The 27,910-nt window shown below is 43.3% G+C and overlaps 1 protein-coding gene across 1 annotated transcript in view; it reads left to right on the top strand.

Annotated features, from left to right (window-relative positions):
- The first annotated feature begins 3,683 nt into the window (after positions 1-3,683).
- Positions 3,684-27,910, top strand: part of LOC126484151 (sorting nexin-2) — a 50,078-nt gene continuing 25,851 nt past the window's right edge. The window contains exons 1-7 of the mRNA XM_050107549.1: positions 3,684-3,854; positions 4,014-4,085; positions 4,783-4,851; positions 4,923-5,169; positions 8,358-8,513; positions 10,312-10,433; positions 15,596-15,802. Of these exons, the coding sequence (XP_049963506.1) occupies positions 3,759-3,854; positions 4,014-4,085; positions 4,783-4,851; positions 4,923-5,169; positions 8,358-8,513; positions 10,312-10,433; positions 15,596-15,802 (969 nt within the window). The 5' untranslated portion in view covers positions 3,684-3,758. The remainder of the gene's footprint in view (positions 3,855-4,013; positions 4,086-4,782; positions 4,852-4,922; positions 5,170-8,357; positions 8,514-10,311; positions 10,434-15,595; positions 15,803-27,910) is intronic.

Below are 27,910 nucleotides of genomic sequence, written 5' to 3' on the forward strand. Positions count from 1 at the left end.
TGTCATATGACAACTACAGCCCACAACGCATCTCTGCGAGTAGTAGCACTTAAATTAGGACTACCGAGTATTTTTAACAGCTGATTTCGTGTTCTTTGTGCCTCAGATGACTAAATGAGTAAGTTTACATTCATCATTTTTCACAGCTACTGCGTCCTTGATACTGGCACATACAAGTGCACACAAAATAACCAGGCCTGTACCTGCACCGATAGTGTAGAGGGGAGGGGACAACAGTGGTGGTAGGGCTTCCACTGTAGGCAGCCACCACATGTGCAGCTCAACATCTGAAGGTCAGTAATAAGAAGAACTTGTAAGCTACAGCTATTGTGTCTGTAAATGACGGTATTAATGCATTACACCAGTACGACCAGTAATCTGAGAAGTCAACCTCTTATTATTAAAAGCACAATGTATTACAGGATTAAGCTGAAGCTGCAACAGAAGTAGCAATTTATTTTCTCTGACTTATAAACCTGCTTTCTTTCTCTTGTTTCTGTGTTAAAATTAGCTTGTTCTGCCAAAATGCAACAGGTTTGTACAATTTAACTTCACCATCATGTTAGTACAGTTCCAGTTGTGAGAGAATCCTGACGAAAATATGTTATCAAACAAGCAATCGAAGACATGTCAGATCAATAACTTTCATTCTATTGTTTGTGGATGTGAGTGGGAATGAGTGCACTACAGACAATACATTTTCTCGAGATTGGAGATAGATATAGATATCGTCTCAAGTTTAAAGAAAAACTGAATATATTAGTTATATGCATTCAAGGATTACTCACAGCGACTCCTATTTTCCATTGCAAACTATTCGTATTTCTTGCAGTTGATTAATTAATGCCAAACTACCACAGTAATGATAAACATTAACGAAATGATGGGCAGTTCATCATGGAACTGACTAATGAGTCTATGTAACGCAAGAGAATCAAATTTTTTACCGAAGCGTTTCCTTAAAACCCTTTGAACAAGACTGCAGAGCAGCTGTCATGCGTACACCTCGTTCATGCTCTGTAATGAGTGGGTAAACGGCGCATCGAAACTGGCTGAGAATGTTTTATTCATAACGAAGGGGTCCCACAACTTCTTGTGAGTACGTCACTAAGGCCCACAGCTAACTGAGGCTGCCACCCCTTCAGAACAGAGGGGTGGACCCCCCCCCCCCCCAACCAGCAGCAGTGAGAACGAGGATGAGTTTCTGCATGAGAGCCAAGTTATCTTGTGCAAGGTCTAATGGGATCATGTGTATCACGAATGGCATTTTCAATTCAATTTTTATTATCACATAACATGCCTTATACAATCAAAGATTGTGACATAGGTGACTTGTCTGTTTTACACTGTATATAATAATACTAAAAATAGACAATAAACTAATAATATATATGGTATAACATCATCAAAGAGGTATTTTAATTACAATTATTTTGCATTGTTGCTGTTCATGAAATTTTCTACACTATAGTAACATTTATCTTTCAGATATTTTTCCAGGTCTCTTTTGGTACCTTTCACATTTGGGTCATCCATATCTTTCCATATTTTATTTACAAATTTCATGCCCATATAGTATGGGGTTTTTTCATATGATTTTAAACGATGGGTAGGTAACATGTAGCTCGTTCTATATCTAGTATCATATCGATGAAAGAAGAAGTTGCCCTCAAAAAGTTGTGGGTTTCTTTTCGTGAATGTGAGAGTTTCATGGATGTATATGCTTGGAATGCTCATTAGATCTAGTTTTACAAATAAAGGTTTACAATGTTGCTTTGGTTTTGTTCCCACCATTGCTCGGATGATTCTTTTTTGTAGTCTAAAGGCTCTAAGTAAATTTGTTTTTTCAGACCCCCAGAAAATTATACTATAACTAATGACTGAAACAAAATATGCATTATATACAGTTTTTCTTACAGCTAAATCAGTAATACTATACAAGATATTCATAATATATACAAGGCTATTCAATCGACCCAGTATGTTGTCCACATGGTGACTGCATAACAGTTTTTTATTGACTATTACGCCAAGGAATTTGACACAGTCTACAGTCTCTAATTTTTTGTCCATATACCTTATTTCACTTATAGACTGTGCAGATTGTTATGTGGTGAAATAAAAATTTCTGTTTTTGTAAAATTTAATGTCAAGTTATTGTTTTTGACCCATGCCTCCACTTCCCCAAGTGTTTGTTCAATATGACGAATTAGGTCTACCTCATTTTTACAACAGACTACAGCTGTTGAGTCATCTGCATAGAGGATAGTATCAGACTGGACCTGACATGGCATATCATTAATATAACACAGAAAAAGCAGTGGCCCTAATATTGAACCTTGTGGAACACCTAATTGAGTGTGTTTCCAGCCAGAGAGAAATTTCTTGTCATTGATGTTAATAAGTACTCTTTGTTTTCTGTTTGCCAAGTATGATGACATCCAACTAAGAGATTTGCCTTGAAAACCATAGCGTGCCAATTTTTGGAGAAGCAGGTCATGACTTACTGTGTCAAAGGCTTTGGACAGGTCACAAAAGATGCCTGACACACACATTTTATCATCAAGGCATCTGCTGACTTTTGTGACTAATTCATTCATGTGACTCAGAAATAATACGTGCACACAGCCGAAATAATGTAATGTGCATTCGTCTTCTCTTATGGTCCCTATTTCTGTCAAAGGTAACAATTTATTTTCACGTAAGAGGAGGAGGAGGAGATTAGTGTTTAACGTCCCGTCGACAACGAGATCATTAGAGACGGAGCACAAGCTCGGATTAGGGAAGGATGGGGAAGGAAATCGGCCGTGCCCTTTCGAAGGAACCATCCCGGCATTTCCCTGAAGTGATCTAGGGAAATCACGGAAAACCTAAATCAGGATGGCCGGACGCGGGATTGAACCGTCGTCCTCCCGAATGCGAGTCCAGTGTGCTAACCACTGCGCCACCTGGCTCGGTTTCACGTAAGAGAAAAGCAGTCAGAACAGCTACATGTTTTTAATTTATGGGATTAAAATATTCGAAAACATTCAAGAAGTTCTAAGAGTGACACCTGTCTTGTTATTTGAGGTCTGCTTTTAGTAAGGCATATATAAATTTCTCCTCATAAGTACTTCGAGAAGGCAGAATCATCGTCTAACAACATTCATTTCTCGATACCTGCCGAATCTTACGACTTTCTGGATCCCCGGATAGCCACAAACATTTGATGCATTCTACTCCCTCTTACAGCTATTGGTAGTAAGGGCAGAAATTGAATCACCTGTCTTTAACTAGGCAGTTACAAAACAATAGTCCGCCGTCATTGACTCAATATGCAACTCGGGGTAGCGAAAAAGCAGAAAATATCTTACCAATTTTTGAAGTATTAACGTTTTATATGATTATCATTTGGAAATTAATATAGCGTATACTTATGACAGAAATAATCGTGACTTAGGCCTAAGGAGATTTTCATTAGGCTCTTCGCCTTGACTCAGGAAAGTTTGAGCTGAAGTAGTTCTTTGCACTATAGCGCATGTTAAACGAATTTGGATATTTTTATTAATCATGGCTTAAAAAGCATTGAATTTTATTGATATATAATTACTCCGTAAAGAGGAATTTAATACCACTGGAAAGTCGTCGCTAGTGTCCACACCATAGATCATTATGGCGAGTTACAAGCAGATGACGGTGATGTCGCTGTAGTCAGTAGTGGCGTTGTCGCAGGAGTTGGGAGATAGCAGTATTCTGTCAGTTACTAGTTATTAGGAAGAATGGCGGAAGAAAGGGAACCACCCCCACTTTTTGATACTGTGGACATAACGAAGAAAGAGGAAGACAATGATGACTTATTCACTTCCGCTATTGAAGTAAACTATAATTTTTATTCCACAACTGGACTTTGACGTGTATTTGTTTGTTTGACATGTATCTTGTCTGTGTTGGAGTGTGTTATGCTAACTGAATCTATTTAGTTTGATTGTTTTATTGAATTCAATAAAAAAACATCTGTTTTCATTTTATCCCAGGATGTAAGTCTCGAAGATGAGAAGCGAGTGCCTTTTAGGGACGTCGATGCACCAACGTTACAGTTGTCAGAGGTGTGTGTGCTATTAAATTTATCCGATAAGCAAGCGTTCAATGTATGTTATTAGTCATGTATTGGAAATTAGTAATATTATTTGCAATACAAACTAAGCAGAGAATAGTGTTACAGATGTTTCATTTTTCTTCTGATATTGAAATAATTTTTTTTTTCTACATGGAAATGTAATTTGGTCTCGTTATTAATGTGACTTAAACCAGAACATGTCAGCATGTTTGCCCAGTTTAAATAGCGTTAATTGTCAGGTGTTCATTGTGAGTTCGTATTAAAACATGCGAATTCATGCATTGATTTCATATTGTATTCGTTGTTTATTGACAGCGTTATGAGAACGTAATTAGGCTTGCTGTTTTACACGCTCCATGAAGCCTTTAACAGTTTCTGTTACGAGCAAGCCGTAATGCATGTCTGCAGTGCTAATATTTTGTAACACTATGAAAATCATTAACTAGAGACTATTATTTTGTCTTTTTAAACCTTTTATGAAAAAATGCGTACTACTCAGCAAAAAGAATCCAAGAAAATGTAAAATTAACATCAGAAATTCTGAAAAAATAAGAGCACAATAAATTTGGGAAGCCATCATTTAGGAGCCTAATTGTGGTAGCAAAAAAAACAAGAACTATTTAAATTATATTCTGCACTAGTGTAAATTTGTAAAAAAATAATTAAAAAGTTGATTTTGTTTTAAGGATAATCCTACCTATGAGACTCCACCAGTTGAGAGACCATCGGTGCTGAAGTCAAACTCCCTAGAAGAGGTAAGACAGTGGATATTGTTTGTTGTTCATTTGTCGTTATAAATATAATTCGAAAAAATGTTTTGTTACAGGTGGAGAAGGAAAATGATGACCAGTTTCTTGAAGTTTCTGTAACTGATCCACAGAAAGTGGGTGACGGAATGGGAGCATATGTAGCGTACAAAGTTGTAACGAGGACAAATATACGGCTATTCAAGAAGACTCATTTTGATGTAATGAGACGTTTCAGTGATTTCCTGGGCCTGCATGACAAACTAGTAGAAAAGTATCTCAGATTAGGCCGCATCATACCACCAGCTCCAGAGAAGAGTGTTATAGGTTTGTTATGCAAATATTTTACAGTTAGTATAAATTCCTCTGTTGCTGGATTTGTCTTCGTTTTTAAATAGCAATTGCTACTTTTGTTGAACAAAAATTTTAATGCAGAATGTTAATATCAGTAGAATGAGTGCTATTAAATAAATGAAAATTAGCATGTTTCTAAGACTTCTAAATTGAACAATGTTTGCTAGGCAGTTAGACTCTTGACATTTTTATAACAGTAAATGTGTGGCTCAGTAGTTTACCAGCTGTCAGATTACATATTCAAAAGTCCAGTGTACAGTTTGGGCTGCGATTTTTTTTTTTTTTTTTTTTTTTTTTTTTTTTTCTTCATGTAGCTTTGAGATAATTATTCATTGATTTGAAATGCCAGGTTGAAATATGGTTCATGTTAAACCATAGGTTCCATAAAGCTGGATAAATGAGTTTGAAAATTGGAAGAAGGCAGGGACATGCCACCGCAGATTTGATCATGCTTAGTAAAGCCTTATTGGTGTTGTTCATGCTAACCTTTGGGTTGATGATAACTTCACCTTTTATAGATAAGTTGCAAATGTTTGTTTTCTTTAAGCAACTCGGGTCCAGTTGCAGCAGGCTGTTAAAAATATAGGATAACAAATGGGCAATACTATATTCTCACTGGGTTTGCTTTCAGAATACAATAATATTAAAACTGTGTTCCTTCTGTCATATTTGTTCTGGGTGTTTCATAACCAATTATTTTATTTGAAATTGTCACATTTGTCTTGTAGTTTGAGTGGCGATTTCAGTTTCATTTGTGAGTCAATGAAATTCATGCAGTCAGGAGTTAAACCATCTGTATTTTCAGTTGCTCCTAAACTCTTGCATTAAATCCAGTTGCTATATGAAGATACTTTTGCCGCAGGATTGTAAATAATATTAAATGTTGATACACGTACATGTACATCATTAGCAAAGTTTCTTTTCTTTCAAAAGCTGGTAGTGTGCTTGTTGCAAGTATTCTTATATTTATTGTTAATGTTTATGGAAATAGGGCTCTGCCCTTATGATGTTGATTAATTGTACGTGGAAGTTCACACTATGGTCCTCAGTTACAGACAGGGAAAACAGAAGCATCAGATTCCACCCGTCTGCTTTGACCCATGGCGACACCAATGTGGCGGAAATGACCATTCACTGCGACTCCAATATGGCGCCTATGTCGTTACATAAACATGACAGCAAAGACAAAAATAGATCGAAAGACCAACACCTGCATCTTCCTCCAAAAATATAATCAAACTAACGAGACAAGCATGGAAAATTGGGGGGTTTTGGCTGGGGACGAACTAAATATAAACACACACCACCATACATGACGACACAAAACGCCGAAATAAATTGACAGCACAAAATCCCCAAATTCCACTACACACAGTATCCTCTGTAATCAGTCACTTCCCTTCACCTATATAGCTCAACCACAATTATCGATACCACATTATAAAACTCCAAAGATTACACCACTGCCACAACTATGGGTACCACAAAACCAACACCTTGGCAAACAAAATTGTAATTGAACACTTCCCTTAACCTATATAGCACAACAGCAGTTCACAATACAAAAACACCCATAGCTACAACCACACATTGGAATTGGACACTTCGCCTCACCTCTATAGGTCAGCAGCAATTCAAGATTCCGATACCACCAACCAAACAACACAGAAGTACCCTTTCAACCATCAAAACACGCAAAAAATACACCGAAAAGAATGACTACTTACCACAAAAAAGTTCCGGTGCTGCCCTTGGGTCAGCCACCACAATATCTCTCTCTCTCTTTCTCTCTCTCCCTCCCCCCCCCCCCCCCCCCCCAATAACTGACCCGCAGAATCCCTCTTTCGTATTTGTACATGCCCCAGTCTCATAATTTTTGAATTCCAAACTATGGTTAACTACTAAATTATGATACCCCCTCTCACCCAAGCCCTTTAAGATGAAAAAGCATTGGAAACTGTTGTGCTGCCCTCATCAATAAACTCCTCAATTAATCCCACCGATTCCCTTTTCGTCCGCACCTACAAAACCCCTCACAACACACACTGAATAACCATACCCAGATACAATGCCCCCCTCCCCCACACATAAACCAACCAGAGACTTACCCCTCCCATACTACTTCTTCCCAAACTGCAACTCGTCAACCTCCACCACCACGCCAGGCCTTTCCAACTTATCCTGTACACTTCCCTACAAAACAAAAACCAGTCTAGAACAGTCATCTCACTCACACCAGTCTCATGTGCACAAAAATTGTGAGAGGATTTATAACAAAAATAATACATCATCAACACAGTCTCTTGCATGCCCAACCTAGACCTCTCGAACTAGGTACAATACCTTATGGAGCGCCATAGGTTGTCCTTACGGCACTGCCACATGTAGCCGACCCTGGTCTGAGATGCTGTAAGTTTTGCCAACCGCACTTCCTGCCAACACACGCTGCACCTAACCACTTCTGCCAGCAGCCCATACAGTTGCAAAAATTGTATAAGGGACAACACATTGAACCCCATTTCCACATGCAAATGAGTGCTGTTAAATATATCTGTCATATCCATACCTAACAAAAGCAGCGACAAATTAACACAAGACATACGGCAGACAGCACTATAGTGACTTGGACACAACAAAAACTAAATTGTTAACTCACTGAAACCAATTCCTGTCACAGCACAGTCGAAACCAATACCTTGCAGGACAAGCAGCAACACCACAATGAACCCAGTACACCACATATTACGCAAACCATAAACACACCACCTGAGGGCACCACCGACCACAACAAAACGACATCTATAAACACAACACACTCGTAAACTAAACTCCGTGCCATCGTGACATCCACACGCACCACCATTACATGATGGGTCAAAGCCAACAGTTGGGATCGGATGCCTCCGTTGACCCCAAATTTTTTATTATGTATGAAGTCCCTAAAATTTATTTACATTAATATGCAGTAACTTAATTTCTGAAACATTTGGTGTTTTCAATATGGAGAAATTGTTATAAGTAATGCATTTAATTTGTGTTGCTGAACTATTGTGAGAGTGCCTTAATACCTTTCAGAACTGTCATCTGACAAAAAAGAAAATCTTATTTGTGCTATTTCCCCAGCTTGACTTACGCACTGTAACCATCCCATTCTCTTCTAGGTATGACAAAAATAAAGATGTCAAATCAAGCAGAACAGGGCTCTTCTGCTGAGTTCATCGAGAAACGAAGAGCTTCTCTGGAAAGATACTTGAACCGTACAGCAGCTCATCCAGTTCTGTGTGTTGATCCTGACTTCAGAGAATTCTTGGAAGCAGGTATAAATTGTGCAGATAGTGTAATGGCATTTTAAAGTAAGAGTAAGATTTTTATAAATAGTGCTTGTACAGGGGAAATGTTGTAAAATAATTCATTGACAATAGTTCTTCGTGCGCAAGTACGTGATAAATTTTAAAAAGCTCAGTGCTGAGTCATACCACAATTGCTGCTCACTTGTGAAAGGTGACCACTGAAGATATCTTCGTAACATTGCAGTTGTGCTAAAGTGCCTTGCATGTTTTTCAATGATATGTACCTTTCTTTTGGTTTAGGTGTCTACCCTCTTTCGTATTATCAAATTCTATTGACCACCTCAGTGACAGGATGTTAAACCCTGAGTTTCCCTCCTTCAGTATTTATCACCAGTGCCCTAAATGTTATGAAGAGTTTGCTTGGAAGTAAAGTTGTGGAGGAGGGTACAATTGAATTATATATTTTTGTGACATACAATTTGTATCATATGTGAGTGAAAATTAAATTGTATCAGAAGGAAAATTGACTTGAAGAAACTTTAAAATTCTGTGTCAGAGTTGCTGGCAAGTACTTACCAGCACAACCAGCCTATCAGACTATTATTTCCTTCCTTACGCAGGAAGGTGTAGGTTGTGGAATGTTAAAGAGAGAGGTTACTCAGACCTTCAGATGAGTGAGCCTCCTAAACTATTTCCTTTTCCTCCCCATACTGCACCATGGAGATGCACCAAGCAATGATAAATTAGCTAAGAAAGTCCTCTGCAATGGACCTGCTGCCAATAAGAATCCCAGAAGCTGACATATGGCTACATCTCAATACAGTGTCCCATGAATTTCAGAGAAAGTGGATGACCGTCATCAGACCCAGCACTCTGAATAAGTGTGTACCAATATCTAGGAATGTCACTTCTCCCCTCTTGAACAGAAGGTATAATCCTTAACTCGCACACACATACTTGATACAGCAAGACAACCCGCTGCAGAGTGACCCTGACAGACCCCGACATCTTTCCTGAAGTACGTCAAGACTCGCGTGACCTAAAACATAGGTTGTCATGATGGATTGTTGCCACAGATTTTAGCTGATGATGCAACAAAAGCAGCTTGCATTTCAACCTTACTACTATTTTCCACATCATGTATCATTACTGTCTGTTAGTCATTTCTCGGGACAGCATCACAGTTCTTAGCCCAACTCTACCCCTATTATTTAAAAAAAGCTATTCTCTTGGCTTATTGATTATGAAGATAACGGGACTAACTTTGATACTGTTGAGCCCATCTGAAATACCATACACCCTCTTTCCTCCCCAAGGAAGACGCTAATAGTCAAAAAGCTACAAAAGTTTCATGTACATCTGTGTCTATTGGCAGAACTAAAAATTTCATGTACTGAAAGCAAATACTGCCCAGAAATTGTCTCATAATCATATAGAAACTTGTAACTATATTGAATGAATGCAGGAATGCTTTCTTTATAGAGACAAGACTCTAGAAGATTTTCTGCATCTTCTAATTAATTCGATGCTTTAGTCAATAAACTTTTGGAGGACTTTTGTCATTGTCCTTATCTACCAGTTGAATTGTTTGATCTTCAAACAACCTAATTTAGTTTGAACATAAATTTACACATTTGAAATTTTTATGAGAATAGTACCTCTGACTGTAGTAGCTTGAAGAAAAGACAGCATTGGTTATTTGAAATGCATTATTTCATACCACTGCCTAACAGAAAATTGACTGTTAAACAACGTAAGTAATAAAATGTAACTGTCAGTGTTGCAAAATGAATACATAGTTAATACCTTTTTTTTTTTATTGCAGATATGGACCTACCAAAAGCTACAAACACTTCAGCACTCAGTGGTGCTGGAGTAATGCGGTTGTTTAACAAAGTTGGTGAAACGGTCAATAAAATCACCTACAAAATGGATGAAAATGACCCTGTAAGAGTTCACTGAATTACCTAAATTTTCATTCTGTTCTATACTTTGTGTTACAATAGAGAGTGAATGTTGGCTGTATAGATTTTCTGCCCCCCCCCCCCCCACCCCCACCCCCCCCCCATGAACCACGGACTTTGAAGTTGGTGGGGAGGCTTGCATGCCTCAGCGATACAGGTAGCCATACCATAGGTGCAACCACAACAGAGGGGTATCTGTTGAAAGTCCAGACAAATGTGTGGTTCCTGGAAGGGGCAGCAGACATTTCAGTAGTTGCAGGGGCAGGGGCAGCAGTCTGGATGATGGACTGATCTGGCCTTGTGACACTAACCAAAATGGCCTTGCTGTGCTGGTACTGCGAACAGCTGAAAGCAAGGCGAAACTACAACCGTAATTTTCCCGATAGCATGCAGTTTTACTGTGTGGTTAAATGAAGATGGGGTCCTCATGGGTAAAATATTGCGGAGTTCAAATAGTCCCCCATTCGGATCTCCAGACGGGGAGTACTCAGGAGGACATCGTTATCAAGAGAAAGAAAACTTGTGTTCTATGCATCGGAGCGGGGAATGTCAGATCCCTTAATCGGGCAGGTAGGTTAGAAAACTTAAAAAGGGAAATGGATAGGTTAAAGTTGGAGATAGTGGGAATTAGTGAAGTTCGATGGCAAGGGGTACAAGACTTCTGGTCAGGTGAATATACAGGGTCATAAATACAAAATCAAATAGGGGTAACACAGGAGCAGGTCTAATAATGAAGGAAAAAAATAGGAGTGCGGGTAAGCTACTACAAACATCATGACACAAAGCCAACGCCTACCACAGTAGTACAAGTTTATATGCCAACTAGCTCCACAGATAACGAAGAGATTGATGAAATGTATGATGAGATAAATAAAATTATTCAGATAGTGAAGGAAGATGAAAATTTAATAGTCTGGGGTGACTGGAAGTTCATAGTAGGGAACAGAAGAGAAGGAATACTAAGTGAATATGGAATGGAGGTAAGGAGTGAAAGAGGAAGCCGCCTAGTAGAATTTTGCACAGAGCATAACTTAATCATAGCTAACACGTGGTTCGAGAATCATGAAAAAAGGTTGTATACGTGGAAGAGGCCTGGAGATAATGGAAGGTTTCAGATAGATTATATAATGGTAAGACACAGATTTAGGAATAAGCTTTTAAATCGTAAGACATTTCCAGGGGCAGATGTTGACTCTGACCACAATCTCTTGGTTATGAACTGTAGATTAAAACTGAAGAAACTGCAGAAAGGTAGGAATTTAAGGAGATGGGACCTGGATAAACTGACAGAATCAGCTTGTAGAGTGTTCCAGAGAGAGCATTAGGGAACGATTGACAGGTATGGGGGAAAGAAATACAGTAGAAGAAGAATGGATAGTTTTGAGGGATGAAATGGTGAAGGCAGTAGAGGATCAAGTAGGTAAAAAGAGGGCTAGTAGAAATCTTTGGGTAATAGAAGAGATATTGAATATACTTGATGAAAGGAGAAAATATAAAAATGCAGTAAATGAAGCAGGCAAAAAGAAATACAGACATCTCAAAAATGAGATCGACAGTGCAAAATAGCTAAGCAGGGATGGCTAGAGGACAAATGTCAGGATGTAGAGCCATATCTCACTAGGGGTAAGATATATACTGGCTACAGGAAAATTAGAGACCTTTGGGGAAAAGAGAACCACTTGTATGAATATCAAGAGCTCAGCTGGAAACTGTTATAAGCAAAGAAGGGAAAGCAGAAAGGTGGCAGGAGTATATAGAGGGTCTTTACAAGGGCGATGTACTTAAGGACAATATTATGGAAATGGAAGAGGATAGATGAAAATGAAATGGGAGATATGATACTGCATGAAGAGTCTGACAGCACTGAAAGACCTAAGTCTACATAAGACCCCTGGAGTAGACAACATTCCATTAGAACTTCTGACAGCCTTGGGAGAGCCAGCCCTGACAAAACTCTACCACCTGGTGACCAAGATGAATGAGACCAGCGAAATACTCAAACTTCAAGAAGAATATAATAATTTCAATCCCAAAGAAAGCAGGTGTTGACAGGTGTGAAAATTACCAAACAATCAGTTTAATAAGCCACGGCTGCAAAATACTAACACAAATTCTTTACAAACGAATGGAAAAACTGGTAGAAATGCGACCTCGGGGAAGATCAGTTTGGATTCCGTAGAAATACTGGAACACACGAGGGAATGCTGACCCTGCGACTTTTTTTAGAAGCTAGATTAAGGAAAGGCAAACCTACATTTCTAGCATTTGTAGACTTAGAGAAAGCTTTTGACAATGTTGATTGGAATACTGTCTTCCAAATTCTGAAGGTGGCACGTGTAAAATACATGGAGCAAAAGGCTATTTACAATTTGTACAGAAACCGGATGGCAGTTATAAGAGCTGAGGGACATGAAAGGGAAGCAGTGGTTGGGAAGGGAGTGAGACAGGGTTGTAGCCTATCCCTGATGTTATTCAAACTGTATGTTGAGCAAGCAGTAAAGGAAACGAAAAATTCGGAGTTGGAATTAAAATCCATGGAGAAGAAATAAAAACTTTGTGGTTCGCCAATGACATTGTAATTCTGTCAGAGACGGCAAAGGACTTGGAAGAGCAGGTGAACGGAATGGACAGTGTCTTGAAAGGAGGGTATAAGATGAACATAAACAAAAGCAAAACAAGGATAATGGAATGTAGTCTAATTAAATCAGATGATGCTGAGGGAATTAGGTTAGGAAATGACACACTGAAAGTAGTAGATGAGTTTTGCTATTCGGAGAACAAAATAACATGATGGTCGAAGTAGAGAGGATATAAAATGTAGACTGGCAATGGCAAGGAAAGAGTTTCTGAAGAAGAGAAATTTCTTAACATCGAGTATAGATTTAAGTGTCAGGAAGTCTTTTTTCAAAGTATTCGTATGGAGTGTAGCCATGTATGGAAGTGAAACACGGATAATGAACAGTTTGGCCAAGAAGAGAATAGAAGATTTCGAAATTTGGTGCTACAGAAGAATGCTAAAGATTAGTTAATGAGAAGGTATTGAATAGAATTGGGGAGAAGAAAATTTTGTGGCACAACTTTACTAGAAGAAGGGATTGATTGGTAGGACATGTTCTGAGACCTCAAGAAATCACTAATTTAGTATTGGAGGGCAGTGTGGAGGGTAAAAATCATAGAGGGAGACCAAGAGATGAATACACTAAGCAGATTCAGAAGGATGTAGGTTGCAGTAGGTACTGGGAGATAAAGCAGCTTGCACAGGATAGCGTAGCATGGAGAGCTGCGTCAAGCCAGTTTCTGGACTGAAGACCATAACAACAACGGCAGATTTTCTGAGTGTCTGTTGTTTAAAAGCCCTAAAACTGCAAAATGAGTTGTTTAAGTGGATTGGAGTTTTGTGGAGACTGGTTTGCAGACTGGTTTACCTGCTCCTCTAAACTGTTAGATGGCTGCAGAAGGGATATATGCAGTTGTTGGTCAGTGTAATGTTAGTTACATCCTGCTCTTTCAGTACTAGCAGATGTAAAGTTCCTCTGTTTCCTGAGTTGACTTCATTTTCTGGGAAGTGAGAAAACAGATCTAGCCCACGATGATGATCATCGTATGACGTTGTGGTAAACACACACAACCCTAAGTTGTTGATTCTCATAAACCTGTTTATAGTGTGAACTGTCTTGTTTGTCTAAGACATATTCTACGGATGGAATTTATTTTGTCATTATAATCAGTTGCCGTCCATTAATCAAATGGAAATAGATTCAGGGTGAGTGGAGAAGTACTGATCAGCGGTGAACACTGCTATTGTTTAAAAATCTTCAGTGCCTTTGTACAGGGTGATCCACAAAGATACGCAAACATATTAATATATGTTATTCTACAAGTAAAACTAAAAAAAAGGTTGATATAATCATAGGTCCTCAAATGTTCAGTTATGGAGTTACGGCTAATAAAAGATTTTGCCCGAAGTTTAGCAACTTTGCTAATACGAAGCCATCACAAAACTGTAAGAGGTTAAAATACAGCACAATTTCCATTTATTTTGTTATTGATCTGGTGAATGTAATAAAACATGTTCCAGGTGAGTATCTGCAATAGTTTTCCAGAACATCCAGAGCAGCAAAGAAGCAATTTTTTAAAGTTTTTAATAATTAACTACTTGGTCCAATTTGTTTTTTAAGTTCCAGAAAACTGCACAAAGTTTTCAAACAGAAGTTGTAGAGAATTTAATTTTGGAAAAATGATGGTAGTAACATTAACTTAAACTGCATGTATTTGTCAGATAATAGCTTTCATTAATACCATAGCACACATGAACTCGTGTTAAAACAGAGAATATGGTTTCAGTTAAATACATTATGCTTTTTCACTGAACAATGCAGAAAACTAACTCATTTCAAGGTTAGGAAATGACTGAAACAACTAATGCTTGCCAACAATGACATAAACATTACTACATTCTTAATGGAAAGTAAACAGATTTACTTGTATAATAATCTTTGCTTCTCTGGGTGTTTTGGAAAACTACTGCAGATACACGTCTGGGACATGTTTTATTACATTCACCAGACCAATAACAACAAAATAAGTGCAAATAGTGCTTTACTTTAATGTCGCACAGCTGTGCGATGGCTTCATATTATCGAAGTTGCTAGAAAGTGGGGGAACAGGAAGATATTAGAAAATTATTTATGGCTTTGGATGCATTATGATTGTATTTTAAAGGTGGACAGCTTATTTCAATAAGAATTTGCATGAAGGGTATCTTTGCTGTCGAACTGCTAGATTCTGTACATTACTAGGTTGTTGAACAGTTCGTTGATGCCTACACAAATGTAGAGACAGTTGACAAAAGGTTAGTTGTTTCTCTTCCTTGATTGTTACACAATAATAACTTTTGCAAAATACGCAAGGAACATAAGTAGTTCCATCTGCATTGCATTTCTTATGAAAAACTATAATTGCTGCTGTTATGGACCTTTGTTTATTAAGCAATAGAATATATTGTTAAATTAAAGGTGCAATATCATTATTCCCCTTGTCATGTCCAGTTTGACATTTTTTATGTATACCAGGCCAAAAATTAATTACTTTAGTTTATAATGTAGTAATGCATATGGATTTCAGAAGCTATTTTATCTATTGCAGTGGTTTGAAGAGAAAACACAGCAAGTGGAGAATCTGGATCTACAGTTACGCAAGCTGCATACAAGTGTAGAGCTGCTCGTCTTGCACCGCAAAGATCTTGCGACCCTCACATCGTCATTTGCAAAGAGTGCAGCTATGCTTGGCAACTGTGAGGAACACACCTCCCTGTCACGAGCACTTGCACAACTTGCAGATGTTGAAGAAAAGGTATAAAGTTTACCCTATCTTCTTGTGTGGTTGTAATCTTCAATTATAACAAATTTATTGTGGAAATCTAATTGACTTCAGTTCATACAGTGGAAATTCCGGGTTGGAATGTCAACAGTGTATGGAAGAGATAGATTGCTACTTACCATAAAGACGTCAGGTTGTAGATGTTCACAAGTAAAAGATTAGCTTTCAACCACAGCCTTAGTCAGCAAGAGCACACACACCTGACTGCCACATCAGTCAGCTTGGGCCGCCCTCCCCCCCCCCCCCCCCCCCCCAGGGGGCCCACAACTCTTTTGTGGATACGTGCGTAGCGAGCACGGGACCCCGAGCTAATGTGGCCCTCCTTCCTTTCCGGGCTGCATACCTTCCTTTCCCGCATCCTTCCCTATCCCCCGTCTTTGCCCCCCCTCCCCTCATCTCTGGCCCTTTCCTTCCCTTTCTCCCCCTCTGGGAGTATGGTTTGTGCCTACGTCCAGAGACGGATGCTCGTAAATGTAAAGCATTCTTCGCCTTCTCTGCTTGTATGTCTTCATCCTTCCTTTGTCCTTCTCTTTTCCTTACCTCTTCTCTTTACCCTTTTCTCTGCTGCAGTGTTTGAGACCTCTCTTCTTTCCTTTCCCTTTCTTTGTTTTTCCCTTTCTCTTTCTTCCTCCCTGTGCGTGTCTTAAGGCCGACCCACGCATTTTCGTGCGTAGCCGGTGACGGGGTAACGCATAATTCCCCGCCCCGGGTAGACAGGTAGGACACGTACGTACCCCCTGGTAACGGCCAGGCCCAGGGAGGGGTGATTACCCGAACTGATACCTTCTGAAAGTGCCGATTGGTCCCTCCGTCTGTTTGTCGGGAGGTGTGACCTGAGGTATGAACAATCACCTGAGGCGGGAGTGCCCTCAGAGAGGCCCTCCACAAGGGAGGAGCACGCCATCGGAGACGCCGGTAATCACGGGGGATTCTTCCGCAGTGGTTTCCTCACTTTCCACTATGTCTGCTCACAAGCGTAAGTTCCATGAGTCTAAGCCACAGACAGTTCTTCCATCGTTGCCACAGTTCCTTGTTGTTTCTCGGTCTGATGAAGGTCACGACTTCTCCACTGTCAACCCTTTCATTATTCGGAAAGGTGTTGACGCAATTGCAGGTCCTGTAAAGTCTTGTTCCAGATTATGGAATGGCACCTTGTTGTTAGAAACAGTCAGTGTCCTCCAGGCATAAAAATTGCTGCGTACTTCACTTCTCCACACCTTCCCTGTCCGGGTGGAACCGCACCATACTTTAAATTCCTCTCGTGGAGTCGTTTATACACGCTCCCTTGATGGATTGTCTGACGACGAAATTCAGCACTACCTGTCTGACCAGGGCGTAACGGCTGTTCATAGAGTTATGAAAAGGGTTGACACGAACATCATTCAAACCCACACTGTCTTCTTGACATTTGACAAAGTTCAACTCCCATCAAAAATCAAAGCAGGCTATGAGATAATTTCCGTTCGCCCTTACGTCCCAAACCCTACGCATTGCTATTGGTGTCAGCGGTTCGGTCACACCAGCCAGTCTTGCTCCAATCCGGCCAAATGTGTTACGTGTTGCAAGGATGCCTATGAGGGTGCTTGTCCACCTCCATCCCCTCGCTGCATCAACTGTATGGGTGACCACGCTGCTTCCTCTCGAGATTGCCCTGTTTTTAAAGACGAAAAGCTCATCCAGGAAATCAGAGTGAAAGAAAAGGTGTCGACCTTTGCTGCTCAAAAATTATTCGCCAGTCGACAGCCCACCGTGCCTCAGACAGGAAAATACAGCACTGTCCTTGCTTCTCCTCGGCCAACAAAGGAGACGGCCACGCAGACTTGCGACCTCACCTTTAGTGCTACGGTCATCAGATCGGCCAGCGCAATGATCGCCCGTTCAACCTCACCACTTTCGCCTGCCGACTCAACGGCTCACTCTGCATCGGGTTCTGCTAAATCTCTAGCCCAAGTCAGACACCAAGTCGTCGAAAAAAGAGCATACTCGTGAAGATTTTTTACGTACCCCAACTTCACAACCATCGGTTCCTCCTCCATCTAAACATCATATTTCCAAGAAGGCTACTAAGAAACCCAGTTCATCTCCTTCTCTGCCAAGGCGTTTCCCATCTACAGCACCACCTGGCGGAAATCGCCCTCGGCCGTCTTCTGTGTTGCGGAGGCGCACTGCTGGCGGCCGATCAACCGGCCGATCGCTGGTGGCAGGATCTGCTCCTGAACAACCTATGGATCAGAATCTTCTGCCTTCGGCTGAATGCCATTCCATGCTGTCGGTCGCAAGCTCTGAGCAGGCGTTGAGTAGGCGGCAACCTTGGTCACATTCCTCCATTTTCTGTTCACCCTATGTCCATTATCCACTGGAATATCCGCAGCATTCGAGCCAATCGGGATGAATCGTCGATCCTCTTACGATCCTACTCGCCGGTCATCTTCTGTCTTCAGGAAACAAAGCTGCGTCCCCATGACCGCTTTGTTCTCCCCCATTTTCAGTCCATCCGATTTGATCTCCCCTCTGTTGAAGGCACTCCAGCCCATGGAGGACTCGTGATTCTTCTCCATCATACTCTCCATTATCACCCAATCCACTTAAGCACTTCCTTCCAAGCTGTCGCTGTCTGTCTTTCCCTTTCTGGATATACCTTTTCTCTTTGTACTGTATACATTCCATCGTCCACACCAATGGCACGAGCTGATCTCCTTCATCTTCTTGGTCAGCTTCCACCCCCCTATTTGCTGGTTGGGGACTTCAATGCCCACCACCCACTTTGGGGATCTCCACATCCTTGTCCACGTGGCTCACTATTGCTAGACGTCTTCCACCAAGCGGATCTAGTTTGCCTCAACACTGGGGTCCCTACATTTTTGTCTGCCTCTACGACAAATTTCTCATTTGGACCTTTCGGTCGGTACTGTTCCGCTAGCTTGGCGCTTGGAATGGTTTGCCCTTGATGATACACACTCGAATGATAACTTTCAATGTGTCATTAGACTGCAGCCTCAACTGCCCTATATGCGCCCGTGACGCTGGAAGTTCGCCCAAGCCGATTGGACACTTTTTTCGTCTCTAGCGACATTCGATGACCGTCACTTTCCTAGCATCGACTATGAGGTCACACATATTACCGACGTTATTCTTACAGCTGCGGAACGTTCAATACCACGCACCTCCGAATTGCCCCGGCTATATGAAATAGAAATGTGAGACTGAAGTTTGAAATCCCGCGTTTTAAGTTAGGAGAGAGAAGTGCTGACCACCTCCATCTTCAGTACATAACACCATCCAGTGGCGCCTTGTATAAAAGATTAAGCAGTCGCCAGTTGTTTGGTCAGTCACCTACAGACAAACGCAATACATGAGCGGCGACGTGCTCTTCGCGTTTTCCGCCACCATTCTACTTTCGCCAACTGTATCCGCTATAAGCAGTTCCGTGCGCGATGCCGTCGTGTCATCCGCGATAGCAAGAAGGGAAGCTGGAAATTCTTTATTAGCTCATTTAACATCTTCACTCCCTCCTCGGAAGTTTGGAGTCGGATTCGACGGTTATCAGGCGCGCCTAGTTTCTCCCCGGTCTCTGGGCTCACTGTCGCGCGTGATACGTTAGTGGCCCCGTCGCAGTTTATAACTCCTTGGGTAAACACTTTGCTGAGATTTCGAGCTCTTCAAATTACCCGCCAGCGTTTCTCCCGAAGAAACGTGCAGTGGAAGTGCAACCTCTTGCTTTCTTCTCTCAAAATCGCGAAAGCTATAATTCTGTTTTCTCCATCCGGGAACTCCAACATGCACTCTCTTCTTCTCGCTTCTCCGCCCCAGAACCGGATGGTATCCACGTCCAAATGTTGCTGCAATTCTCAACCCATAGTCTGCGTTACCTCCTTCGCCTTTATAATCGAATTTGGACCGACTGTACTTTTCCCAGACGATGGCGGGAAGCTATCGTCATTCCTGTTCCGAAACCTGGAAAGGACAAACATCTCCCCTCTAGCTATCGCCCCATTTCTCTCACGAGTAGTGTATGTAAGGTTTTGGTGCGTATGGTGAATTGCCGTTTAGCTTGGTGGCTGGAGTCCCGCAGTCTTTTAACACCTGCCCAATGCGGATTCCGAAAGCATCGTTCTGCAGTTGACCATCTTGTTGCTCTCTCCACTTATATCATGAAGAATTTTCTCCGGAAACGCCAAACAGTAGCAATATTTTTTGATCTGGAGAGAGCATACGATACCTGTTGGAGGACAGGCATCCTCCGCACACTGTTCTCTTGGGGCTTTCGAGGTCGGCTGCCCCTTTTTCTTTGCAAATTTATGGCAGAGCGCACATTTAGAGTGCGGGTGAACACTACTCTCTCCCGTACTTTCTCCCAAGAAAACGGGGTACCCCAGGGCTCCGTGCTAAGTGTTGTACTGTTTGCTATTGCCATAAATCCGATTATGGATTGTCTCCTTCCTGATGTCTCGGGCTCCCTCTTTGTGGACGATTTTGCGATCTACTACAGCTCTCATTGGACCAACCTTCTTGAACGACGTCTTCAAGGATGTCTCGATCGCCTCTACTCTTGGAGCACCGAAACCGGCTTCCGTTTTTCTCCCAGTAAGACCGTTTGTGTTAATTTTTGGTGACGTAAAGTGTTTCTTCCACCCTCCTTACATCTAGGACCTGTCAACCTTCAGTTTTCGGACGTCGCTAAATTCTTGGGTCTTATGTTTGACAGAAAACTGTGCTGGTCCTCTCACATTTCCTATCTTTCGGCTCGCTGTCTGCGATCGTTCAACACCCTCCGTGTCCTGAATGGTACCTCCTAGGGAGCGGACCGAGTGGTCCTTCTCCGCCTCTATCGCGCCTTAGTGCGCTCGAAATTGGACTATGGAAGCATAGTCTACTCCTCTGCTCGGCCGTCTATTCTTCGGCGTCTCGACTCTATCCACCACTGTGGATTACGTTTAGTGTCTGGAGCTTTTTACACCAGCCCTGTGGAAAGCCTTTCTGCTGAGACTGCTGAACCTCCACTGTCCAATCGGCAAGCAGTCCTTCTGAGTCGTTACGCTAGCCATCTGTCTTCCATGCCTGCTAATCCAGCCCATGACATTTTTTTTCGACGCCTCCTTTGATGTAGGGTATGCAGGCCACCCCTCCTCCCTACTACCACCGGGAGTCCGCTTCTGTCAACTGCTCCATTCTCTTTCCGTCCGCTTTCCTAAAACCTTCTTGACAACTTGGGGTACAGCACCACCTTGGCTCTGTCCCCGGATCTGCCTGCTCCGTGACCTTTGTCAATTTCCCAAGGATGGTACCCCTTCACTTGTTTATCGTCGGGCATTTGCTGCTCTATGTGCACAAATGAAGGAAGTGCTGTCTGGTAGAGTGGGCAGGGGCTGGACTGCCAACAGGTGCAGTGTTGGGAGGCTCACCAGACTGCAGGATTTTCCAGCGAGAAAGGAACGTCATGGAATACAAGATCCTGGACCGACTGACCTATACTGAGGCAAAGAGGAAATTTGAGCACCTACAGCCTGTGGCTATGACCTACTCTTATGCCACCATCATGAGAACAGTTGTAGCCCCATCAGTTCCGTGACTTCCAGTCGGCTCACAGAGATGGAAGGCTACACCTGCCCCCTTGATGGCTGGGGGCACTTCCCTCCTTGTTGCTCCCGCACCACCTACCTCGGGAGTACTGTCTCCCCAACCATTGGGAACACCAGTCCCCACTTCTCAGCTAGAGATGTGTAAGTCTTACTCGGCTCCTCTCATTAGGAAGGGGTCCCTTGGGTCACTCCCTTCCCAGGTTTCTGCTAGTGTGGAAGATGACAGCCACCAGTGGCGGAAGTGCCCAAAAGCAGCTGGTCGTAGGGCTTCACGATCATCCTCAGTCCCGGATACTGAATCAGAGAAGCCCTCCCAGCCAGAGAAACCCAAGGATCAGTGAGAGAAATCCAGAAAGAAGACTCCCAAGACCAAGCGAATTGCAGAGACACCCTCACCACTGTTGCCTACAAGCTCTGTGTCTGAGGATGAGGTGAAGATTCTGGTGTCTGCTGAGGACCTAGATCTCGCCAGACCCTCAGACACAATGGATATAGCCTGTTCAGGAAATAAGTCGGTGGCAGCAGGTGACCCGGAGGCGTAGACTACCTTATTGAGTGTTCCATGCCTTCCCAGTCTCACGATCACATCATCCTCCGGCGAAACTACGGTGATTATTATTATTATTATTATTATTATTATTATTATTTTTTTCCACCCACCACTTGGCTGAGCTATGGCAAATGTTAAGCTTTACACCTGTTTTCTGCATTGCCCTCCAGGAAACCTGGTTCCCAGTAATGCGGACCCCTGCCCTTCACGACTACAGGGATATTACAAGAACCGTAGCAAATATAAGTGTCAGGTTGAGTTTGCGTTTGTCCTGAACTCAGTATGTAGTGGACCTGTGCCCGTTCAAACTCCTCTTGAAGCTGTGGCTGTCAGGATACGGACGACACAGGAAATAACTGTCTACAACGTATATCTCTCTCCAGCTGGTGCGGTACCCCTGAATGTATTGGCTGCACTGATTGATTGACTCCCTAAACCTTGCTTACTTTTCGGAGATTTTAATGCCCATAACCCCTTGTGGGGTAGCACCATGCTTACTGGCCATGGCAGAGATGTCGAAAGTTTGCTGCCCCAACTTGACCGCTTCCTCTTAAATACTAGGGTCGCCACATATTTCAGTGTGGTTCATGGTAGTTACTCTGCCATTGATTTATCAATTTGCAGCCTAGGACGACTCCCATTTATCCACAGGATAGCACATGATGACCTGTGTGGTACTGACCACTTCCCCGTCTTCCTGTCACTCCCCCGGTCTCACGCCCACGGACACCTACGGTCTTTAACAAGGCAGACTGGGTAGCCTTCACCTCTACTGTCGCCAATGAATCTCCCCCATGTGTTGTCATCGATGTTGTGATTGAGCAGGTCACTACAATGATAATTTTTGCAACGGAAAATGCGATCCCTCGTTCTCTAGGGTGTGCCCGGCGGAAGACAGTCCAGTGGTAGTTGCCGGAAGTCGCTGAGGCCATTAAAGAGTGTCGGCGAGCTCTACAGTGACATAAGGGGCTCCCTTCCCTAGAGCACCTAATAGCCTTTAAGCCGCTTCGTGCCTGCATTTGCCTGCTTGGAAAACAGTGGAAACAGGAGTGTTGGGAGAGATACATGTTGACCATTGGGTGCCATACGTTACCTTCCCAAGTCTGGACGAAGATCAGACGTCTTTTTGGGTACCAGACCCCAACAGGTGTACTTGGCATTAACATCAATGGCTTGCTCTCTACTGACACAAACGCAATTGTCGAGCGCACTCTGCCCGAGCGCCTGCATCGGAGAAATACCCCCCAGCTTTTTGCACCTTCAAACGGCGGATGGAAAGGAAAGTCCTCTTGTTCACTACATGCCCCAGTGAACCCTATAATGCCCCATTTACAGAGTGGGAGCTCCTTAGCGCCCTTGAACATTGCCCCAATGCAGCTCCTGGGCCGGATCGGATCCACAGTCAAATGATTAACCATCTCTCGTCTGACTACAAGCGATATCTCTTTGTCATCTTCAACCGGATCTGGTGCGATGGTATCTTTCCATATCAATGGCGGGAGAGCACCTTCATTCCGGTGCTAAAATCCGGTAAATATCCGCTTGATGTGGATAGCTATCAGCCCATCAGCCTCACCGACATTCTCTGTAAGCTCCTGGAATGTATGGTGTGTCAGTAGTTGGGTTGAGTCCTGGAGTCACATGGCCTACTGGCTCCATGTAAGGGCAGCTTCCGCCAAGGTCACTCCACCACTGATAACCTTGTGTCCCTCAAGTGTGTCATCCGAACAGCCTATCCCAGATGCAAACATCTGGTTGCCATCTTTCTTTATTTACATAAAGCTTAAGACACGACCTGGCGACATCGCATCCTTGCCACATTGTATGAGTAGGGTCTCTGGGTTCCACTACCGATTTTTATCCAAAACTTCCTGACACTCTGTACTTTCAGTGTCAAAGTTGGTGCCTCCTATAGTTCCCCGCGTATTTAGGAGAATGGTGTTCTGAGGGTTCTGTATTGAGTGTATCTGTATTTTTGGTGGCCATCAACAGCCTAGCAGCAGCTGTAGGGGCGTTGGTCTCCCCTTCTCTGTATGCAGATGACTTTGGCATTTCGTATTGCTCCTTCAGTACTGGCATTGCTGAGCAGCACCTACAGGGAGTCTTGGGCTCTAGCCCAGGGCTTCCAGTTTTCAGTCGCAAAGTCATGTGTCATACACTTCTGTCAGTGTTGTACTGTTCATCCGGAACCTGAATTTTATGTTAATGACAATACACTCACTGTAGTGGAGGTGTATAGATTCTTAGGACGGGTTTCCGATGCCCGATTGACTTGGCTACCTCACCTTCGTCAGCTTAAGCGGGAGTGCTGGCAACACCTCAGTGCTCTCCACTGCCTGAGCAACACCAACTGTGGTGCAGATCACTCTATGCTGCTGCAGCACTACAGAACCCTTGTTCAATCCCACCTTGACTATGGAAGTCTGGTTTACAGTTGGGTGGCACCCTCAGCGTTGGGTTTCCTCGTCCCAGAGCAGCACTGTGGCATTCGCCTAGTGACGGGAGCTTTTAGAATGAGTCCGATGACCAGTGTCACATTGGAGGCCGGAGTCCCTCCGTTGCAGATTCGACGTGCACGACTGCTCACCAGTTATGTTGCACACATTCGTAGTTCTCCTGAGCATCCGAATTACTGTCTCCTTTTCCCACCCGTGGCAGTTCATCTCCTGCATTGGTGGCCCAGGTCAGGGCTCACGATTGTGGTTCGCGTGCGATCCCTTCTCTCTGAACTGGAGTCCTTCCCTTTACCATTTCTACTTGAGGTCCATTCACGTACACCACCATGGTGTACACCTGGCTAAAGCTTCGTCTGGACCTTTTGCATGGTACTAAGGACTCTGTTAACCCACTGCTCTCCACTGTCACTTCCTCTTGATTCTTGACGTGTTATGTTGCTCTGAACTTGTTTACAGTGATGGCTCAGTGGCTGATGGTAATGTCGGCTTCACCTATGTCCACAGAGGCCATATTGAACAGCACTCCTTGGCCACTAGTTGCAGTGTATTCACTGCAGAGCTTGTGGCCATATCTCGTGCACTTCAGTACATCTGTTCCTGTTCTGGTGAGTCGTTTCTTCTCTGTTCTGACTCCCAGAGCAGCTTACAAGCTTTCGACCAGTGCTACCCTCGCCATCCTTTGGTAGCGAACATCGAGGAGTCCATCTCTGCCCTGGAACGGTCCAGTTGTTCAGTGGTGTTTGTGTGGACCCCAGGACACGTCGGAATCCCAGGCAACAAACTTGCTGACATGCTGGCGAAATGGGCTACACTGAAACCGCTCCTGGATATGGGCATCTCTGAAACTGACCTGCATTCTGTCTCACGCCACAAGGTTTTTCGGCTTTGGGAGACAGAGTGGCATAACAGTATGCACAACAAACTGTGTGTCATTAAGGAGACTGCGAAAGTGTGGAAGTCTTCCCTGCGGGCTTTTCGTAGGAAATCGATTGTCCTTTGTTGACTCCGCATTGGCTATAAGTGGCTCACACCTGATTACCTTCTTCGTCGCGAGGACCCACCTCAGTGTCGCTGTGGCTCCCAAATGACAGTCGTTCACCTCTTGTTGGACTGCCCACTTTTACCTGCTCTGCGGCGAACTTTCAATATTCCCAACACCCTACCTTCAGTGATGAGTGTCAATGCCTCAACAGCAGCTTTAGTTTCATGTTTTATTCATGAGGATGGGTTTTATCATTTGATCTGAGTTTTAGCACGTGTCCTTTGTCCCTCTGTGTCCTCCACCCTAGGGCTTTTAGGATGGAGGTTTTAATGTGTTGCAGAATGGCTGGCTTTTATTCTTATGGTCAGCCAGCCATGGTAATCTGCTTTCTTGTTTTCAATCTCCTCTCCCTGTTTCTTGCGTGTGTCGGTGGGTTTCTTGTCCTGTTTTGTTTATTGTAGTGTTTGTTGTCCTTCTTCTTCTTCTTCATTTCTCCTGTTATTGTGCCGTACGTCGTCTTTCTCTTCTTTCCTGTGGGTAATTATTCTACTGGGAACATGAGACTGATGACCTCGCAGTTTGGTCCCTTTCCCCCCTTTTAAACCAACCATCCAACCAACCCCTCCATCCACTCTCTCTCAATGGTCTGATTTGTCGACCTGGCTCTCTGCATGGTTCCATGTGTCCCTTCAGTTTTGTTCCTCTTACCTATTCTTCAATTTTTTTTCCCCTCTCGGATCTTGATCTCCCCTTCTAAATTTTCTGTCTTTAGCATGAGAAGTTTGAGGAAGAACTCTCTCCCTAGCATCTACAGCAGGGATTCCTCTTCCCCCTTCCTCCCCTGCTGTAGAACCCCCTCCATCCTGCTAGGTCACCAACATGGATAGCCAGTCTGTGTGGTGGGGCTCTTAAGTACCCATCTGACTGAATCTCCTGACAATAAAGGGATCATACTACTGATAACCATGTAAGCCAAGGAGTGGTTTCTCGTCATCCTGGTGCATCAGAACTCCCAGCAACAGCTGCTGTGCCAAGCAGCTGTTGCTGTAGTTAGATGGCACCCATGGGGAGAGCCCGATTGGAGTGGATGGGCACCCATGAGGAGAGCTCGATTGGAGTGGATGGTATCAGGGCGGATGTTTGGTGCATGAAGGGTATCAAGCTGCAAAAAAATTTGCTAGTTTCAAATGTCCGTCTTGAGTGATGGTGGATTATTGAATGCTGTTTCGTATGACCCTGCAGCCTTGCCTCCCCTGGCTACACCCTGGGAAGAGGGCCAGGCTCGTTTTCTTGGAATGAAGCAATTACCCCTCTACCTGGTCTGTACTAGGATGGACAGGGACACAATTGCCACCACAAAGCCTTTGGTTTTTGTGGAGAATATTGCAGAAAGTTTGGCGAAGTGGAGTCTCTCAGTAAAATGCAGTTGGGCTCCCTGTTGATAAAAGCTTCTTCTGCAGCCCTTCATGCTTGTTTCGACTGCCTTGGTGACATCTTGGTGTCTGTTACCTCTCACTAGTCTCTTAATATGGTCCAGGGAGTGATTTTTCCCAGGGACCTCCTCCTGCAAACTGAAGAAGAAATCCAGGCTAATCTGGAGTGACGCGGCATTAATTTTGTTTGATGTGTGCAGAAGGTTAGGAAATAAAACCGCACCGATACAGATGCCTTTATTCTGGATTTCAAGGATATGGTCAAGGTTGTGTTACCAGTGCCATGTGAAGCCTTACGTCCCACCACCCATCAGGTGCTTTTGGAGCTTGTGTTTTGGGCATATGTCTTCCCACTGTATGATGGGCCCTCTGTGTGGTGACTGTGGCCCCACCCACTGCACGAGGAAAGTCCCTGCGTTTTGCCACCTGCATCACCTGATCTTTTGGTTCCAGATCTTGCAGAAGGAGGTCATCTCAGGACAAGCCACCCCGGTGCCCCCCAGAGGTGCTTTTCTCCCCTTTTGCAACCTGAGTCTGACATCTTATTTATGAATGTCACCGCATCCTCATTGGTGATGACCACTGACCCTGTGACATGACCTTCCCTTTGCTTCTTTATATCTAACCTGGAGTCTCCCCACACGATAATCCAGTGGAGTTTCAACGGATGTTACCATCACCTTCTAGATGTACAACAACTTGTTTCCGCTTACTGTGCATTGTGTGTTGCTCTCCGAGAAACTCACTTTCATGATGACCAGTCTCTAATCTTATGTGTTTATCAGGTAGTCTGTCAGGACTGTGCCCGCCCTGGGATAGCGTCTGGAGGGGCCTGTATTTCAGTTTGCGGTGACTGGATTTCCCTTTGTACCAATCTAGAGGCAGTAGCAGTAAGAGTGCGAATGACCCCAGGAATCACCATATGCAGTATCTATCTCCCTCCAGGTAGACCACTTCCTTATGTTGACCTGCCTATCTTAATACAGCGACTACCACCTCCTTAGCTTATCCTTGGGGACTTCAGTGCATGCCACCCACTGTGGGAGAGTGCCACATCAACAAGTAGTGGTCTTCTAATTGA

The sequence above is a fragment of the Schistocerca serialis genome, chromosome 6 (genome assembly GCF_023864345.2).
Source record: "Schistocerca serialis cubense isolate TAMUIC-IGC-003099 chromosome 6, iqSchSeri2.2, whole genome shotgun sequence".
In the NCBI taxonomy this organism is placed as follows: Eukaryota; Metazoa; Arthropoda; class Insecta; order Orthoptera; family Acrididae; genus Schistocerca; species Schistocerca serialis.